General features: G+C 39.9%; 1 protein-coding gene across 3 annotated transcripts in view; it reads right to left on the reverse strand.

Moving 5' to 3' along the window:
* Ints2 (integrator complex subunit 2) overlaps window positions 1-11,862 on the reverse strand; it is a 46,526-nt gene extending 34,664 nt beyond the window's left edge. Inside the window, exons 1-7 of one of the 3 annotated variants that reach the window (XM_051186421.1) lie at window positions 11,750-11,862; window positions 10,050-10,356; window positions 9,383-9,521; window positions 7,115-7,217; window positions 5,819-5,932; window positions 3,946-4,076; window positions 3,554-3,727 (exon numbers count right to left, since the gene is read on the reverse strand). In XM_051186421.1, the coding sequence (XP_051042378.1) occupies window positions 3,554-3,727; window positions 3,946-4,076; window positions 5,819-5,932; window positions 7,115-7,217; window positions 9,383-9,521; window positions 10,050-10,356; window positions 11,750-11,759 (978 nt within the window). In that variant the 5' untranslated portion in view covers window positions 11,760-11,862. Of the gene's footprint in view, window positions 1-3,553; window positions 3,728-3,945; window positions 4,077-5,818; window positions 5,933-7,114; window positions 7,218-9,382; window positions 9,522-10,049; window positions 10,425-11,461 lie in introns of those variants that run through there. The other 2 variants (XM_051186505.1, XM_051186339.1) reach the window with 2 other exon arrangements.
* Between the last annotated feature and the right edge of the window lie 7,684 nt (window positions 11,863-19,546).

A 19,546-nucleotide genomic window follows, 5' to 3' on the forward strand; every position in this document is an offset into this window, starting at 1 on the left:
GGCAGGGATATTTTAGTCATCACTCACTCTTCAAGTCTAACATTGTACTTAACATGTAGCAAGCACTCAATGCTTACTAAGAAATGAACAAAGAAAGATCATACATGTGAAAGCAATTCTAAACTATAAGAAAAGAGGCATTTCCTTAGCCAGGCATGGTGGCATATAGTTTTAATCAGTGCTTGCTATTCCTAAGATTGTGATAAAGTATAATAAACCTGCCTGAACAATAATGTTAAAGTCCAAGAAGAAAAGCATGTTGTGCACAGTGGTCTATGAGGATCCAGACGAGCATACTGACTGCTCAGCACACAGCCATACACAACAGTCATACAATGGACATGCACTTCCCTTCCTTTTAAAAACCCAAGCTATAGACTGTAAAGGAAGTCTTGGATGTAAAACAATGAGATTCCATGGCACAACAGTAGTTTCTATGCTGTCCACCAGAATGAAACATATTAAAATCAGTTTGCACTAGTAATTCTACTCAGAAGCAAAAATTAAAGTACTCTCTAAGTTAAAAACTGTTGAGGGGGGTAAAAGCCATTGAACATGGAGACATGGAGGCCACGTCTGTAGTCAATACCAACACTGAGGAGGATTACCTAAAACTTAAAATTTGAGAGCATCCTGGGCTATTACATTCCAGGGCAACCAAGGCAACAAAGGAAAAGTCTAATTCAAAACCACATACACACACACACACACACACACAAAAAAAAAAAAAAAAAAAAAAAAAAAAAGAAAAGAAAAAGAAACCTGTTGCGAAACATAACATACAGGAGAGGCATGCTAGCATATACCTATAATCTCAGCTACTCAAAGGTAGAGGCAGAGGGAGCCAAGTACAAGGTCAGTCTAGGCAACCTTAAAACAGAAAGAAATTCCTTTGCCAAGGTATTTTCTACATAGGTGAGGGTTCTCATAATGTAGCCCAGCTGGCAGTGATTGTGAGATGTATCTATCCCACAATCCTGCTTCTAGCTACTGGGTGGCAGTATTAAAGATATATATCACCATGCCTGGCCAATGAAATTCTGACACATGCTACAGGATGAACCTTGAAATCAGTATGTTAAGAAAATAACAGACACAAAGTGACAAGTATCCTATGATATGACCCATATGAGGTAGCTAGAATGGTACCCAGAATTCACCAAGAACAAAGCTAGAGCCATGATTACCAGTTTATAAGAAAGACTAGGCTGTTTAAAGGGTTGAGTCTGTAGAACATAGGGAATATAACTCAGTGATACAGTGCTTACAAGTGTAAAGTCCAGTAAAGAAAACAAGACCCTAAAAACAGATAATGGTTATGTATGCATAACATTTCCAATGGTCCTTTTTTCTTCCCCTTTGTGTGTGTGTGCATGTATGTGTGCATATATGTACATAAGCTGCACATATGTAGAGCTCAGAGATAAATGCTGAGTGTCTTCTTCCAGCACTTTCCATCTTCTTTGCTTTTAAAGGTTTATCTTTACTTATGTGTCTCTGTGTATGTATGTACAGGTAGGAGACAGGGGCTGCAGAGGGCGTCAGGTCCTCTGCTAGCAGAGTTACAGACAGTTGTGAGCTGCCCGCCATGGGTGCTGAGAACAGAGCTCAGGTCTAGCAGAAGAGCACAAGTGTTCCTAACTGCTGGGACATCTTTTCAGCTGCCCCACCTTATATTTACAAACTGAACCTGGATCTTGACATTTCAGTTACACTGACCAAGGAAGCCTCCAGGTCACCTATATCTGTCTCCCCAACACCAAGGATACAAACAAATGCTGTCACATGTTATAGAAATGAATACACTGATATGGATTTTGGCTTATTGATACAAATTTAAGATCAATTTTGTTATATGTAAATTTCTCCTCTTGTTTAGGTATTATATTTATACAGATCTTTTAAAATGTAATGTATAATTAAATATATTGTATATAGTCACCTATAACAGTCAATACTTATGTTAATTAAGTTTTATAGATATACAGAAATGTATTTGAGATGGATATTCTTCAAACCTTTCAAAGGCCTACAGAATATGGCATTTAAAATAGTTTAGGGTTTTTCATGACAGTGAGACAAAACTGCTCCTGGAAAGACCAATTACTTCAGAGAAAAAGATGGACATCACAGGAACTCAATATGGAGTTTGCCTTCGACATGACAAGACTAAGCCATTTGGGCAAGAAACTGCTCTTATCTGGACTGTATGGCTGCTGCTGTATAAACTGGACATGCAGAACCCACAGGAAAGTGACTGCTGAACTTGCAAAACAAGATGGACAGTTCTGAAGGGTTCCTGCTTCACGGAAGAGTCTGCCACACATTCTGCAGGACACAGAAAAATGACTGACAAAATGCCACACTAAGAGGTCTTTCAGACACACAGTGGGCTATGGACCAAAGATGATACCCCAATATTTCAGAGGAACTTCAGTGACTGTCCAGGTAGTGAGATATCTCTGTCAATTCTAGAGTTTATATATTATCCTTCTGTGGTCTTTGATGGAGTTGAAGATAGATAGTTATGGTTATAGTTTTCCTTAGTTAGGATTAAACATAAGTTACATATAAGACTTTAGAATCACAAAGCCAAAATAGATGATAGAATATTTTCTTTAATTCCTATACTGTTAATGAACTAAATATTGTAATTATAGTTCTTGCTTGATTAACTGTTTTGTTATAAGTACTTTTACTATGGTAAAGTTAAAACCCTTCTTTTTATTTGGACAGAAAAAGGGGGAAGATGGGAATGCTCTTCTATATATATATTTGTCTTATTGGTTGATGAATAAAACACTGATTGGCCAGGCAGGAAGTAACGCAGCATGGCAGAAACTGCCACTAGCTAACCATAGAGGTCTAGAGGTCTGTACAGATGGGCCAGAAGTGATGTAGCTGGGCAGAATCAGAATATAAACAGGAACAAACAGGAAATCACTCTCCTGTCTGTGGAGATGTAGCAGGCAAAGGAGTTGCAAATCTGGCATTCCTGGTAAGCCAAGACTACATGGAAACACTTAGATTGATAGAAATGAGTTAATATTAAGACAGAGCTAGCCAATAAGAAACGCTAGTCACTGCCCAACAAGTTCATAATTAACAGCCTGTGTGTTCATTTGGCGCTGAAGCAGAGGGGGGGCCTGCTGGGCCAAAAACCTCCCGCTACAGTCACATCTGTTTTTCAGTGTTACTAGGGTTCTAAACTCAGCTCTTTGTGTTTAAGTAGCAAGCATTTACCACTGAATCTCTAGCTCCACACTGTGAACGTTCTTAATGCCGCAGAATTGTATTCTTATTCATGTTTTTTTTTTGAAAGTTTTATTTATTACATATACAGTTTTCTGGCATGTAGATGGTTGTGAGCCACACCTGGATCCCATCGCTTTTAGCCTCAAAATCAGAGCAATCCTCCTGCCTCAGTCTTCCAAGTACAGGGATTGCAGGTACGAGCCACCAGGACTGGTTAAAGATACCCTTCTAAAGCAGTTTCTTTACCCTTAGTAACTGCCCCTAATTATCCTTCCCTACGCACATATTTGACTCTCACCTGTTGTCCATTTCGAATAAAAGTTCCAAACCAAGTCCTGACTTTTGCATTTGTTCCAAGAAGCAAGCCACTAACAAAGCAAACCAAGTCACTCACTCCATCTTCACAAGTTTCAGTTTTAGTATGATCCAATGTCAAAGCTACTCCAAGTCCTGGCAAGTGACATTCTTCCACCTAACACAGCAGATAAAACAAATTAAACACAATAAGAAAAAGAGCCAGGACATTTGAAAATTGAATGCACCTCAAGTTCTGAGGAAGGCACCTCACAAAACATGAGATCCCAAAGGGAAGGAGGGCAGCACACTCAGCATTTCATTACAACCTCCCGTTTCTATAAGAGTCTCAACAGCCTCCAGAAAAATCCTTACAGAGACAAGAGCATCTCTTACCACCACGCCCCGGACCTTCAGGGCCTGAGAAGGGTTCATTCTGCATAGGAACCGTAAGGCATCTGTCCTGCGCCTCCCTCCAAGACTTTCTTCATCTTGTCGCTCTCCATTTTTGATCAGGCCCCTACAAACTATTATTTAAGAGTCTCTATTATTTTAAGTTTGTTAAGCTTTTATAAGTAAGGTGTTATAAGTCATCCCTTCATCCTTGAAAATTAATCATTTATGCAGCTTAAACAGTGTAGATGGACAACATTGGGAAACTTGATAGTATAGCCACATAAGCCAAGTCAAAAGGAATAACGGAATGAAAAAGACCTAAGCTAATAACAACATGGAAGGCAACAAGTAGTCACACCTACAACTACAAACCCAGAAGGACAAAGGTAGCAAACAACTAAATATATTCAAGCTGCCCATGGTGGTACACAACCTGTAATCACAGCCCTAGGGAAATGGAGGGGAATTTCAAATTAGAAGCCAGTCTGGACTACATAGCAAGATCAAGGCTGACTAGAGCTAAAAAGTGAGTAAGTGCCACAAAAAGAAAAAAAAAGCTAGGGTTAACTCAGCAGGAGCACCAGACTGGCACCCATGTGGCTAAGCACTCAATTCCCAGAAAACAAAAACAACAACTAGTTCAGTGTAGTAGCACAGGCCTGAAATTTGAACTACCTGAGTATCTGAGGCAGAAGGAACACAAGTTCAAAACCTGTTTCAGCAACAAAGTGAGTTCAAGTCCAGCATGGACATCTTAGTGAGACCCTGTCTCAAAATGAGAAAGTTAAAAGAGAGAGGGATGTACAACAGTGGCAGAGTGCTTGCCAAGCCAATGCAAGGCACTGTGGTCAATCCCCAGTACTGAAAAAAAATAAATAAAAGTTAAACGGGGAAAAACTATTGCCAAGAAATCTACCCTTCAAAGCAAGTAGCTCTGGGTTCAATCCTAAACACACATACATAAAAACAAAATAAAAAATAAATTTAAATAATCTTCACTACATAAAATGAAGTCAATTCAATGAAGAACACAAAAAATAATAGATATGTAGGTGGAGCATTTTCCCTACATTTTATAAAGGACTTTAAAGTCAGCTGGGCACTGCAGTGCACACCTATCTCATCACTGGGAAGAAAGAGGCAGAAAGATTACTTATTAAAAGTTCAAGGCCACCCAGGCTACACAGTGAGACTTTGTCCAAAAAAAAAAAAAAAAAAAAAAAAAAAAATCAGAAAAGAGGGCTGGTGAAGTGACTTCAGCAAGTCAAGGTGCCTGCCACCAAGACTTACTACTGAGCTCAATTCCTGGGAGCCACGTGGTAGGACAGTGCCTACTTCCTCTAACGGCCACAGTCCTGGGCACATGCACAAGACTGCATACACTCTCTAAATAAATAAATCAGAAGAAAAATGAATTAACTACTTAAAATAAAAGCAGCAAGAATATACTTGGGGACTTATAATACCTGAGAATTAAATGTATAAATAAAAAATAACCAAAGGAAGAAAGAAATAAAAGTAACAAGACATACCTAACCACCACAATAATTACATTAAATGGCTTATATAAACTATGTAAACTCTTCAATTAAAAGTCAGACTGGTCTGAGACGTAGCTCAGAGACAGACTACTTGCCTAGCATATTAGCCACTGTGTTCCTGCCCAGCAAAGAAGGGAGAGGACACAGCGCTAAGTATGGTGGTATGCACTTAAAACACCAGCAACACTCACAAGGCAGAGGGGAAAGAATCACAAGTTCAAGGGCATCCAGGGATACAGAGCAAGACTCTATTTAAAAAAAAAACAAAAACAGGCTAAACAAGTCAGGACAAAGTTCTCTAATATGTCATTTTTAAATTAAATTATATTTACCTTCATTAAAACTATCAGGAACATTGGCTACCAAGAGACATAAGAACCAGGCACCATTTCTAACATGTAGCAAGGCTTCAGCTACATCGACTATAGGAAGCAAGGAAGGGAGCTCTGGAAGAAAAAAAGCCACTGTCACTACTGAGGCATGACCCCTAAAGTGTTATATGTTCAACAGCTGACATTTCAAAGATGTCACCAAAATGGAACTCACTTAAAGTTCCTTAGACACATCAGCTACACTTCAGTTAACATACAGCCACCACATGAGACAAGGGGAGAGGCTACTACTGGACAACACAACACAGAATATGGCAGAAGTTCTCCTAAATAGCACTGGTCTAAAGTTATTTTCATAAAATCTTTATATTTCTATAACTTCTTGTTTTTATAATACATATATATATATATATATATATATATATTTATATACCTATTAAAAAGAATCTAGAAAAGCAGAAAGAGGTACAAAGGGAACAACTGTATGTTAGCTCCAATCCTACATATATGTATTTAATGTATTTATAATAGTAAATATATTATTATCTAATTTTAACCCTCTCATTGATAACTTTAACATTAAGTAAAACTGAGATAATATTTACTTCCTGTGCCCTTTGCTTTTTGAATGAACACATTATGAGCATTTATAAAACCACTAAAATTATCACTAAATCAAATATATAATGCTAATGTGCACATAATATGACCTGCTATACAAACAGTCTAAGGCACTGAGTCTTTGTTCTAATACTAGTCATTTTTAACTTAAACTTCTCTCTAAGAATTATTTGTGTGCATATGGGTGTGTCTATATAAGGCTGTTAGAACCCCAGGAGCTGGGATTACAGGAAGTTGTGAGTCACCTGAACCACACTAAGGTCCTCTGGCAGAGGATCAAATACTCTTAACCACTGAGCCATTTGTCCAGCCCTTTAACTTAGCAAATAACTTTTACATTTTTAAGAATTTTGTTTTGGTGGGGTGTTATTTGAGACATGATTTCACTCCATAGCCCATGCTGATCTGGATTTTGTCACAATACTCCTGCCTCATCCTCCATAACACTAAACACCAGTTTAGATAATCCTTAAATACCAAATTTGGAGCCGGAGAGAAGAAATTGTCCCAGCATCCACATCAGACAGCTGATAAGCGCCTACACCTCCAGTTTCAGGACATCTAGTGCACACACACAGACACCCCCAGCACTGCAAGCTAAGGAGTCACACACTAACACTTCACTTGACACTACATCTTAAATGTATCTTGGCACCCAGTCAGTAAAGTACCCACCTGCTTGTAAAATACAAAGAACATCTGCAGCTTCCTCCAAGTATACTGCGCTCTCAAAAAGCTCAGAAGACTTGAAAAAAAACTCTCCATTGGACTCTGATACCTTAGAAAACAAGAGGGAAAAAGGGAGGGAAGAACTATTAATTTCAAGTAACTTTTAGGAAATTTTTTATTGTCTTTGAACTCACAAACCATGAGTTTATGCTGTGATATTTTGAAGTAGGGTCTTCTCGCCAGGCCCAAATTTGGTATTTAAGTTAAAGGTCATTTCATTCTAATGACCAATAAGGAAAAAGTAAAAATGTAACCCAGGGACTGACAACTTTGAGGCTAGAAAAGTGGTATATCCCAGCAACTGTAGGAGACCGAAGGCTGAGAGAGGGTGATCAGAAGTCTGATGTCACCTTAGGGACAAATAGGGAGACCTGTCTTAAAAAAGAAAAAAAGAGGGGATGGGGGAGACAGAAATTTGAGGGACTGAACAACAACAACAAAGATGAAGGAAACATCCACTATTTTCCTTAAATTTCCTATGACAGTATGTCACCATATTTCCCACATGATAACAATGCCATACTGGACATTGAAAACCCCACAGAAGAAAAAGTCTCTTATCACAGCTACCCTGTATTTATAAGAGGTGGGAAAATTAGAAAGTGTGGGAAAGTTTCAATTAACCATAATTAGCCAAAGGTCCATGACTTAACCTATAACTTTTTTCTGTGTGTATACTTGTACACGGGTGTATGTGTGTATCTGTGTGAGTGGAAATACAGAAGACAATATACAGAATTAGTTCTCAATTTCCACCTTGCTTGAGACAAAGTCTCTCTCTCTCTCCTTTCACTCTCAATTGTACTTTATGTGTATTGCTTTTTTCCCTGTATATGTCTATATACAACCTGAGTTATAGATTGTAAGCTGCCATGTGGGGACTGGGAATCAAACCTGGGTCCCCTATAAGAACAGTTAGTACTCTTAACTGATAAACTCTCTGGAACCCAAAGTGGTCCCTCTTTCTGTTGTTTGGTGTGTACACCAGGCTACTTGGCCCTTGAGCACCCAGGGACTCTGTCTCCCATCTCACCATGGTCCACTGAGATTACAGATATACACCACCTCACACAGTGTTTATCGGTTCTAGAGACTCAAAGTCAGGTCCTCACATGTGTTCACCAAGTGTTTTATTACTTGAGCCATTTCCCCAGCCAGAAAGAACTTTTGATAGTCTCCATTACCAACAATTAAATACTCTAGCAGGTGAGGCAAGCTAATCAATCACCCTGTATAGAGTTCAGCTCTGATACTCCTTACTCAATGTCACAGGAGGTATTTAATATCAGTATCTATATGAATTAAACACATTTTTAACTGATAGTTTACATTTTATGGGAGATATTATTAACAAAACAAACCAACAAAAAGCTATTTTAAAAAAAATAGATGTTAAGGGGGCTGGAGAGATGAAATGGTACCCATTACTCTTGCAGATAATCCAGGTTTGGTCCCCAGAACCTACAATGTGGCTCACAATCACTAACTCCAATTTCAAGAATTGCTATGCTCTCTTCTGAATGCTGCAGGCACTTGGCATTCATATAGCGCACAGACATAATCAAGCAAAACATTCATACACATAAAATAAAGCTTAATAAATTATTTAAGGAAATTAAGATCCATTATATAGATTCCATTCATAAGGAAAATACTAATGATGAATACAGAATACCTGGGTATAGTGGTACACACCCTTAATCCCATCACTCAACAGGCAGAGGCAGGTGGATCTTGCTAAGTCTCCAGCCAGCCTGGTCTACATAAGTTAGTCCCAGAACAACCAGAGACATATAGGAAGACCCTTCCTCAAAAAGCCATGAATAAATAAACAAATAAATAAAGCAAGATAGGCATGAATCCAAGAAAATAGTAATCAGATAAAGACAACTGCCTTTAAATCTTGCTTTTGTATCATTTCAGTTACTAGGCAGTAGTGGCGCATTCCTATCCAGCACTCAAGAGACAGACCAGGCAGACCCCTGTGCATTTAAGGCCAGAATGGTCTACAGAGTGAGTTCCAGGACAGCCAGGACTATACAGAGACCCTGTCTTGGGGGGTAAAAAAATCATTTCAGTCTTTGAAAGAAAAAAAACAAAAAGAAATCAAACAGAAATACTAGAGGAACACATATAAGCCTTTTTTTGCTTATATTTTTTTACTATTCTCTAGAATAGTAAAAAAATCTCAGCCTGAGAATTTTTTTTAAGTACCTTGTTCATAATTGCCAACAGTTCACTCAGCACAAGCCGCAATCGACGAGGTGAATCACTGTGTTCAAATTCTAGTGTCAGTCCATGCTGAAGCTGAGATACCAGGATGCTCTCTCCACTGCCTCCTCCAAGCTTATGCCTAGCAAAGTTCAAACATGGAAAACAAGTTACAACACTGGCATGGCAATCAGTATCTGTTTCTGCAATAATATACTCACTGAAAATGTTTCCATTTCCTCTGAAATACTTAGTTTATCTTTGTATTCCAAGTGCCCACAAACTGTAAACTAACAATGGCCACTGACTTCTGTAACAATGGCTTACTAACAGATAAAGGATGGGTCAGAAAGGAATTAACACCAACCCAGCCTCAGAGAATCAATTGTAATCTTAAAAAGCTCAGTGATTCCAGTAAAACCTCCCACCCTAGAAGTCATCCTACTCGCTTCCCACTAAGATTAACAGCTGTAATATGTAGCTTGTCCTCCCTATGTAACATTTTATACCATAGGGAGCTCTTAGAATTTTCACTATAAACAGAAAAGACATTGGTAAAATGTGCTCCAAATTAAAGCTTTCACTCTCTCTTTTCTGGAGCTCTGAACAACATGTGATTTCCTCTTTGGAATATCAAGCACATCCCAAGTGACACAGAGCACAACGTTACCTAAGCTGCTGTTCTTTGCTGGCGTCTTGTTCTAAAGCATGGAAGTCCACAGACAACAGCGCAACAATGGAATTGACTGCTTCCACTCCAGACAGAAGACGAAGAATAAGTTTCTTATCCTGAGCCCAGCTTTGACTCTGGTCAGCAGGAGCACAAAGCGCCATCCTCACCAAGCAAGGCAAGAGAAGTCTTAGTTCTGGATCACTTAAAGATGCCAATCGAACAACATCCACCTTCTGCATGGCTTCAAAAGCAAAAGGGCTGACAAACTGAAGGCTTGTACACTCAGTCATCATCACTCTTGATCCTAATGAGTTAAAAACAACAAAATGAAAACAGGCATCTAATTCCCACATGTATGAAAACCCTTCTTTTTAAAAATCTGAGGTGGCGGCCAGGGAGTCGTGGCAAATGCCTTTGATCCCAGCACTTGAGAAGCAGAGGGAGGTGGATCTCTGGGTGTTTCAGAGCAGCCTGGTCTACAGAGTGAGTTCCAGGATAGCTAGGTCTGTTGTAAAGACAAACCCTGTCTCAAAAAAAAAAAAATTAAAAGTAAAAGGTGTGTCGGATCTTTAGTAGGTCTCTGCCTGTGTTGACAATGTTGGTGGCACAATTAAAGGCCAAGTTTCTCTGTCTTCCCATGTTTCTACTGATATCTGGAATATGAGAAGAAAAACTGCTGATTAATGTCTCTTCCAAACTTAGGGATCCTATGTCCTAATACTCTTTATTTTATAACTACAGCATGAGCTCCAGAGAATGAAGTAATGGTAATATTACTACTTGTACTGCTTGGTGGAAAAATTCCAGGCTGAACCCTTCTATACTAAACACCAGTTCAAATCCAACACTTTCCTCAATATGCTGGTTTGATGCGCTCCATGAAATGAGGAAAGAAAATGAATGGGCTACAGCAAGTTGAACTTCCCAGGTAGATGATAACACTGGTAAATCATCTCACCAGCCAAAAGTAATGACAGATTCAAGGTTTTGAAAGTCACAACGCTGTCCTGTATCTGTTACGGGGAATGTATAGAATGTACAGAGAACGTATAGGCACAATCAGCTGAGGGATGGAGAGAGTCTCATTTGGACACTTGTAGTTCTTGAATAATTTTAAAAAGGCAGCAAAAAAAGAGATGAGCCTGAACAGATAGAAGACGACACCCCATCTTAAGACCCACTCACTAACAGAGCTGGGGGTAAAGAGTCGTGGCCACAAATGTTGCTCTGTTTTCAATTGTAAGCTCTGATCTTTAATAGCAGTAGAGTGAGCTCGAGGGAGAAGTGACAAGACCTGTGTGCTCAGGAGTGTGCCCGGTAGCAAAGAGAACCGAGTGTCCCGGGCTGAGAAGATTCAGACGGACTTCACACAAAGCGGCACTTGGGCCCGAGAAGCCGACGCTTCATACCTTAAGATCTACCCTCCAGCCTCAAGGGACCCACTCGGATTCCGCGTCCGAGCGCCGGATGAGGCAGAAATCGAGAGCGCGGTCCGAAGTTGGGCCTAGGCGATTATCCGGATCCCCAAACCCCGGCTGTGCCCCGGGTCGACTCGGGCACCAAGAATTCAGACGCTGGGACCAACCGGGTCGTCGAAAGAGCGGGGTTGGAATGGGAACACTGCAAGGGGTGGGGGGCAGAAACGGCTGGGAGAGAGGGGAAAGCAGAGAAGACTTATTTCAACCTGCACCCTGCACCTCCATTCATCGCCAGCGTCTGGCCCGCGCCGGCCACCGTACAGCACTGAGAAGACGTCCGCGGAGAGAAAAACCAGCTTAGGCGTCGGGGCCGCACAGCGCGTGCGCGGGACCGCCCCTTCCTCCGTGAAGGTCCTTTGAACTTCCGAAAAAGTGGAGTGTGAGCTTTTATCCGTTCCTCTCCCAGAGCTCACAGCTTGGGACCTGTCAGATGAGTCTACGACAGAACTAAATTCCCCCCCTCGGATTATCGCGACATTTAAATAACAATAATGTATGTAAAACCATGTAGTAAAGTTAGTCCCTTCCTTTACTCCACCGAAACTTGCCTAATGGAACTCGGCTACAGCCTCCTTTAAACCCCTGCCGGTGCCATCTCCGCACCGAAGTTCTAGAATCCCAGGACCTGTGTACAGGAGAATTTTAAAAGTAATGTGATGCAAGCCTACACACTAATGGCCAAAGTGTAATATCTTGCTCACACTCGCCTTACTTTCAGGATTTGCTTTTCAGACGTGATCTATGTAGTAGTCCCAGTTGGCCTGAACATTATGTAGGCAAGGCTGACTTGGAACTTGTCACAATCCCCCAAATGCTGGTGTTAGAGCGTCCATGTCTTTCACGGCTACAAAAATCATTTTCAGGAGTGTGTATTTTAGGAATTCACTGGAAACTTCTCAAAAACTGTATTTGGCACTTCCCGAAAAAAGTAAAAAAAAAAAAAAAAACAAAACAAAAAACAGTTTCTAAGCAGAAGTCTCACCGTCTTGAACCCCGCGTCTGTATTTTCTCATATTAAATGTTTCTGGGAGATGGAAGCTCACTATGGGGTTCAGGCTGGTCAGGAACTCCTGGATTTTGAGATTACACCACTTTGACCAGCTCATATTGCTTGTTCCTAGTTCAACCAAGGTATCTATTACCTTCTCTTTCAAGTAATGTACTGGGGATAAGAAACAAAATCCTTTCATAAAAGCATATTCGTATCCACAAACACAGAGACATGTAGTGTCATTTGTTGTATTTGTGTGCATGTAAAGGGAAGAAAACAATGTACGGAAATTGGTTTCGTCCTTCTACCATGTGTCCTGGGGCTTAAATTCAGGACGTAAGGCTCAGCAACCAGCCATCTTTCGTCCTCCTAAAGTATTTTATAAAAATCGTTGCTCTTCAGAGGACCTGAGTTCAGTTGCCAGCACCTACAACTGTTGTTTCAAAGCCACCTATAACTCTAGGTCCAAAGGATCTGTCTTCCTCCCACCCCCCATCTCTCTCTCTCTCTCTCTCCCTCTCCCCCCCCCTCTCTCAACCAACACACACACACACACACACACACACACACAGAGGAATAACATTTTTTAAAGGTACTTCTGGAGCTGGGGAGATGGATAAGGGATTAAGAGCACTGGCTGGTCTTCCAGAGGACCTGGGTTTGGTTCTAGAGCCCAAAGGGAAGCTGACAGCAGTTTGTAACTCCATTTCTAGAAGTTCCAATGTCCTCTTCTGGCCTCAGTGGGTACTGACAACATGTACTACACAGAATATGCAGGGAAAACACCTATGTTCATAAAAGAATCTTAAAAGCCAAAAAGCATAGAGCATCGCTTGATTGATAATTTCTAAAAATTTTTAAACTATTTCGAAGGCTCTGATAAAGGGATAAACTCTGAAAAATAAACACTCTAGGTAGACAATCAGCAAAGGTGATATGCACTGTTTCTAAAAATTTTCCAATTGATTCAGAGTACTAGGAACCAAAACATATTGTTTGGTTTATATATGTTTTTATGCCACAGACACAACATGCTCACATTGAGATGTTAACAAATGTCTTATCAAATACACATAGTATTTGCTATATATCCTATTATGAGGATGGCAGTGAGACAGGCTCTATCTATATATGAAGCCTTCGCACTCAGAATCCTCCTTCCTCAGATTCCCAGTTCTTGGGATTACCAATGTGCACCATCAGGCCCAATTCTACATCCAAAAAAAAAAAAAAAAAAACTGGCTAGTCACTGTATAATTGAAAGCCATTTCACAAGTGTTACTGGGTTACAAAGTATATAATTATTGGCCCGGCATGGTGTCATGTGCCTTTAATCCCAACATTCAGGAACAGGAAGCAGGTGTGTCTCTCGAGTTTGGGACCAGCCACATAAGAGACACTGGAGAAAGAGGGAGAGGATATAGATAGGAGACTATTTATTTGGAATCTCATCTAATGAGAGGCTGAAGCAAAAGATTAAAAGTTGGAGGCCAGCATGAGCTACATAGTGACGATCTAAAGGGGAAAAATTAAAAACGAAACAAAGACTGAGAGATTAAGCAATTTAATCAGCCTTGTTAATCTTTTCACTGAAAGGAGGAAAGAGGATCCACGCATTGGTTTGAGGGACTGATGAGAGGATGACAGCCAGGAAAGAGGTGGTCCAACTCAAGGTCACTAACACCTAGGTGGCATGCAGACATAGTGTCTCCACCTCAAGCTACAGGACAGAAAATTAACCCAGCCTGAATGATTCAGAGGTGAGTGCCAAAACTGCTATGTCAGTGTCCCCCTTACTTCATTATCCTTCCAATAACTATGAGCACAGGCATTCTCCCCCACTCCCACCCCCAGACGGGGTTTCTCTGTGTAGCTCTGTAGACCAGGCTGGCCTTGAACTCAGAGATCTGCCTCCTGATTGCACAGCTGGTATTCTTAAACCAGAAATTTGGAGGAACTCTCTATTTGGTAAAAATCCTTCAAATCTGGTTGCCAACCAAACTGGATAATCATACAGAATTTGGCCACCTGACTGAAAAAAAAAAAAAAAAAATTAGCCATGGAATTTGTGGAGTTTTAATCCTGCTTCCTCAATTTAACTCCTTCACCTCCTTACACCTTGTAGCCCAGACATTTAACTAGATACACTATCTTCACAAATAGTAAATAACCCTTCAAAGTAGCACTAAAACTAGTTGTTTGTAAATTATAATTTTGATTATCACAGGACAATCTTGCAAGTTCAAAGAAACAAACTTCTAATGATTGTCAAAAGCCCATTGTCACATCTAACCACAAAGGTATTTCATCAATTCTGTGATGAAACTTTTTCCAAATGTTAACATCCCTGAATTGGGCTGCTTTATAATCAGTAGTGATGGTTTATTTGACTTTATAGTATTTTTTTCTTAATGGTACTCAAAGCTGTAGTAATTATTGATGGCTTGGATGAGGTGAAACGTTACTTCCTACATTTTTAAACCAGAAGACTTTCCAGAAAAAGTAAGCATTCTTTTGACTGGCTGACTCTCATTTGCTTTCTCTCCCTACCCCTGGAGGAATGAGAGGAGAGGAAAGGAGAGGAGGGGAGGGAGGGGAGGGAGAGAGAACTTCCCTATCTACATTTTCAGGTGCAGCAGGTGCTATTATGCATAAGTGAGCTTCAAGAAATTAAAAGGCCAAACTAATTAAAGAAGGGTCAGTACTCTTGGAAAATAACAAAGTTCCAGAAATACAAGGATCTTAGAAGACATTTTTCTCAATACGGAGTGGTAATCTCAGCACTCAGGAAGCAGGAACTGGAGGATAGAGATCAAAGCCACCTGGGGCTCTGGAGCAAGAAAGTCTCAAAAAAAAAAAAAAAAAAAAAAAAAAAAAAAATCCCCACCCTTCTTTGTGTATGTCCATTCCCATACTGTCCATCTATTGATGTGTAAAATCTTTAAAAGCTGTTTAGACTGATTTAATTTTATGTGATGTGTATGAGTGTTTTGCACAAAATCTTAAAAAACAAGCACCAGCTTCCAATCTATTACTCTGCAGTTTTCCCCAGATTTCCTGGACCCTGTATGTCCGCTACCCAGGAAGGGATTCAAGTAAATCATGGACTGTCTCAGGTTTGATTTCTGCTGGGTGTTGTTTTTTGCTGGACTGGGTAAAGGAACAAAGGAGAAAAGGCTGGATTGGTACATTTTTTTTTCGCCTATTCATTATGACTAAGAACTACCTAAAAGTCCTTGTTGACACCTTTAACTATTTCTTACAAGCTTTGATCTTTCAAAATAAGAATTCCAAGTAACTATAATAAGTTCATTTATGGACAAAACTTACATTTTCACTAAGTCTTGGGTTTATCATAAAAGGTTCGAAGTATTCAAGAATAGTTAAATGACTTACTACAATGTTAAGTGTGCTGAATTTCAACCACAGCATGGCTAATAAAATAAGCCCAATTTCTTCCATCATTCAATTTTTCGGTGGAGATAAATAGTCATGCAAATACAAACTCGGAAGCAGTGAAGAGGATGCACACAGGGTATTATACGAGTGTATTTCAAGGGAACTTGATCTGAGCTGTATGTGGAAATGAACTCAGATGCTGAAAAGACTAGGCGGGAACACTGAGGATCCCCTTTGTGAGGTTACAGAAGCAAACAGGGCTTCCTCACAGCAAGATGGCAATAAAGTGTTTTTAGTCACCAAAACCACTCCAAGAACAGAAGGACCAAGTTCAGAGTATACTGCAAACCAAGCAGTAAGGGCACTTGACTTTAATCCAGGCACTCAGGAGGCAAGAGGGAGGCAGTTCTCTGTGAGTTCAAAGCCAGTCTGGTATATAGAGCAAGTTCCAAGGCAGCCAATGACAGATAAGGCTATCCAGAGAAATCCAGTCTTGAAAAAGCAGAAGTGTATATTGCAGGCTAGTTGTGGTAGTGCAATTAGGTAATCCTAATTAGGTTTGTAATCCTACCACTTAACTAGGCCGAGGAAAGACTATGGTGGTGTTCTCAAGGAAAGCATGAGTTGTAACAAGAGAATGAGACTGTGTTTTAAAATAAGTATTTTTTTAATGGCCAACCCAGATAAAGTAGTTTGACTTAATTCTTGATATGGCATTGAAAAGGGCTAATTTACAGATGCAATAACCTACAACTAACCATTGGGCCGAGCTCCTGGAGTACAATCAAAGTAAAAAAAGTGATAATATTAACAAAGGAGTCAAAATCATGATAGCCGAAACCCACAGCTCAGCTGAGTTATTGAGAAATCCATTCTGACAATTGGGGAACCTGCACAAGACTGAACTAGACTCCCTGAATATAGGTGACAATGGTGCAGCTGGGACAACATATGAAGCCATAGCAGTGGGACCAAGATCTAACTAATGCACAAAATGACTTAGTGGAACCCATTCTATATGGAGAGATACCTTGCTCAACCTAGACACGGGGAGAGGATATGGGGGATGGGGAGGAGGTGCCTTGGTCCTGCCTTAACAAGATGATGGGACAGACTTAGTAGACTTCCTAGGGGAGGCCTTACCCTCTCCAAGGAGCAGCTGGGAAGTGGGGAGGGGAAAGTGGGGGGATCAAGAGGAAAAAGGAGGGAAGGCGGCCTGGAATTGGAATGTAAAAAATAAATTAATTTCGAAAACGGGGGAAAAAAGGGCTAATTTAGACTAAAGTAAGGCTAACAAATAAACATTTGATAATCAATACAAAGGCCAACAATTACCACCACCATTACCATTATTTGGGATTTAGTTTTTCAGACAAGGTCTTGCCATTTGATCTAGGGAGGCCTCAAACCCAATGTCCTGTTTAGCATAAGTAGTCACAATAACCAGATACTTTATTTGTTCATTTTTGTTTTTGGGACAGAGCTTCTCTCTGTAGCTTTGGAGCCTGCCTAGGTACTTGCTTATAGGCCAGGCTGGCCTCAAACTCAGAGATTGTGCTTGCCTCTTCCTCCCAAATGCTGGGACTAAAGGCATGCACCACCACCACCCAGCTATTGGTTTTTTGTTGTTTTGTTTTTTTTGAGACAATATTACTACATGGTCCAGACTAGACTCAAATTGTCATCCTCTTGCCTTCATTTCTAAATGCTAGGATTACAGACCTGTATCACCATGTGCTTGTAACCAGGTAGTAATTGTCTACAAGGAAGAGGGTTGAGTTTTTTTTGTTGTTTGTTTTGTTTTGTTTTTATGGTCTATAAAACCAAACAGATGGTAGTCTCATTCAATGAAAAACAAAAAACAAAAAACAAAAAAAAAAAAAAACCACTACAAGAACCAAACGGATTTTTGCATATAATTCATGTTGTAAAGACATGAATTTTCTTGAACATTGAAGTGCCAAGGCCTATACTACACTTAGGCGTTCTGAACACAAGTCTATATAAACATTATATGCATTGAGAGCTGTTTAAATTACCCTTATCCCCCTTTCTGTATAGTACATAGGAGCAAAATAAGGAAGCCTTTGATTTTTACCTATATAAAAGGTCATTCTTTAACAGAGGTCTATTGGTCCAATCTTGGAAACAAAATAAAAAAACACTAGAAAGAAAGAAAGAAAAAAAAAAAAAAAAAAAAAACTTCTGGGCTGAAGAGATGGCTCAGTCAGGGAAGTGCTTGCCACTCAAGCATGAAGACCTGAGTTGGACCCTGGAGCTCATATTAAAAAGCGAGGTGTAACAGTGAACAATTTACCAGCACTGAGGAGGCGGAAACAGGCACAAGAACCACAGGCTTGCTATGACCACCTGGTCCCAGAGAGAGAATGGGCCTCAAACAAAACAGCACCTTAGAAACAAGCAAGGTAGTGCTATAGACGCTATACACAGGTACACACACATATACACATAACAAATCCATTTCCTTTTTTCTTATTGAATTTCTGTTTATACCTATAAGTAAGAGTTTTTTAATCTTTGTACCATCCCACATTATACACAGGAACACAAACAATGAGTAAAAAAAAAAACGTTCATCATGAGCTAAAAAAAATTTTCTTCTTACACTGCTAAAAACAAACAAAAAAGCCAGGTGGTGGTGGCACGCGCCTTTAATCCCAGCACTTGGGACTCAGAAACAAGCAGATATCTGAATTTGAGGACAGTCTGATCTATAGAATGAGTTCTACTACAGCTAAGGCTATGCAAAGAAGCCTTGTCTTGAAAAACTAAACCTTTTGTAATCTTTTTTTTTTTTTTTCCTTCTTCTTTTGTTTCTTCAAGACAGGGTTTCTCTGTGCGATCCTGACTGTTCTAGAACTCTGTGAACCAGGCTTGCCTAAAAGGAACAAAACCCCACCTGTCTCTGCCTCCCAAGTGCTGGGATTAAAGGCATGAGCCACCATTGCCCACCAAGCCTGGTTAACCAGTCCTTGTGGGAGGGAGGCAGGAAGGTCAGGAGTTGAGGATGACCCCTGGATACACAGCAAGTTCAAAGCCAGCTTGGGCTACATGAAACCCATTCTAAAAATCTGAAACAAAGAGAAATAAAATACTGAATGGTACTCTAACAGTGAATGAATTATTAATACTGCAAATACCAAACAGAAAAATTATTCAGTTTGCCTCACCAATCTAACAAATACATCTGTGAATATAAACAGTGTGCTATTGATACCAAGGGTCTAGACAACTACCACAAGTAAGTTATCTGCTCCTTGAAAATGTTCACTTTTAACTTTCTGTATTCATTCCTTCATAGGAACTCACGTGAATAACTGACAGGAAAATTTTCAAAAGAAAATCCTCAGTCTTGGCTTATAACAGACTCATGAATCACACAGGTCCAATATAGAAACTGTTTGTTAGGGGTGATCAACAGAGGTATCTCTCAACAACTAGCTAGGATCACTAACTAGTAAGTATCAATACTTCACACAAATAGAAAATGAAAGAAAATGAACATTTCCTTGGGCAAATTGCTCAATTGTTATTCTGAGACATTGTTTTTGTTGCTAGAGTATTAAACACAGGTTCTTGCATCTATTAGGAAGCCCTCTATCAAA

The sequence above is a fragment of the Phodopus roborovskii genome, unplaced genomic scaffold, assembly GCF_943737965.1.
Source record: "Phodopus roborovskii unplaced genomic scaffold, PHOROB, whole genome shotgun sequence".
In the NCBI taxonomy this organism is placed as follows: Eukaryota; Metazoa; Chordata; class Mammalia; order Rodentia; family Cricetidae; genus Phodopus; species Phodopus roborovskii.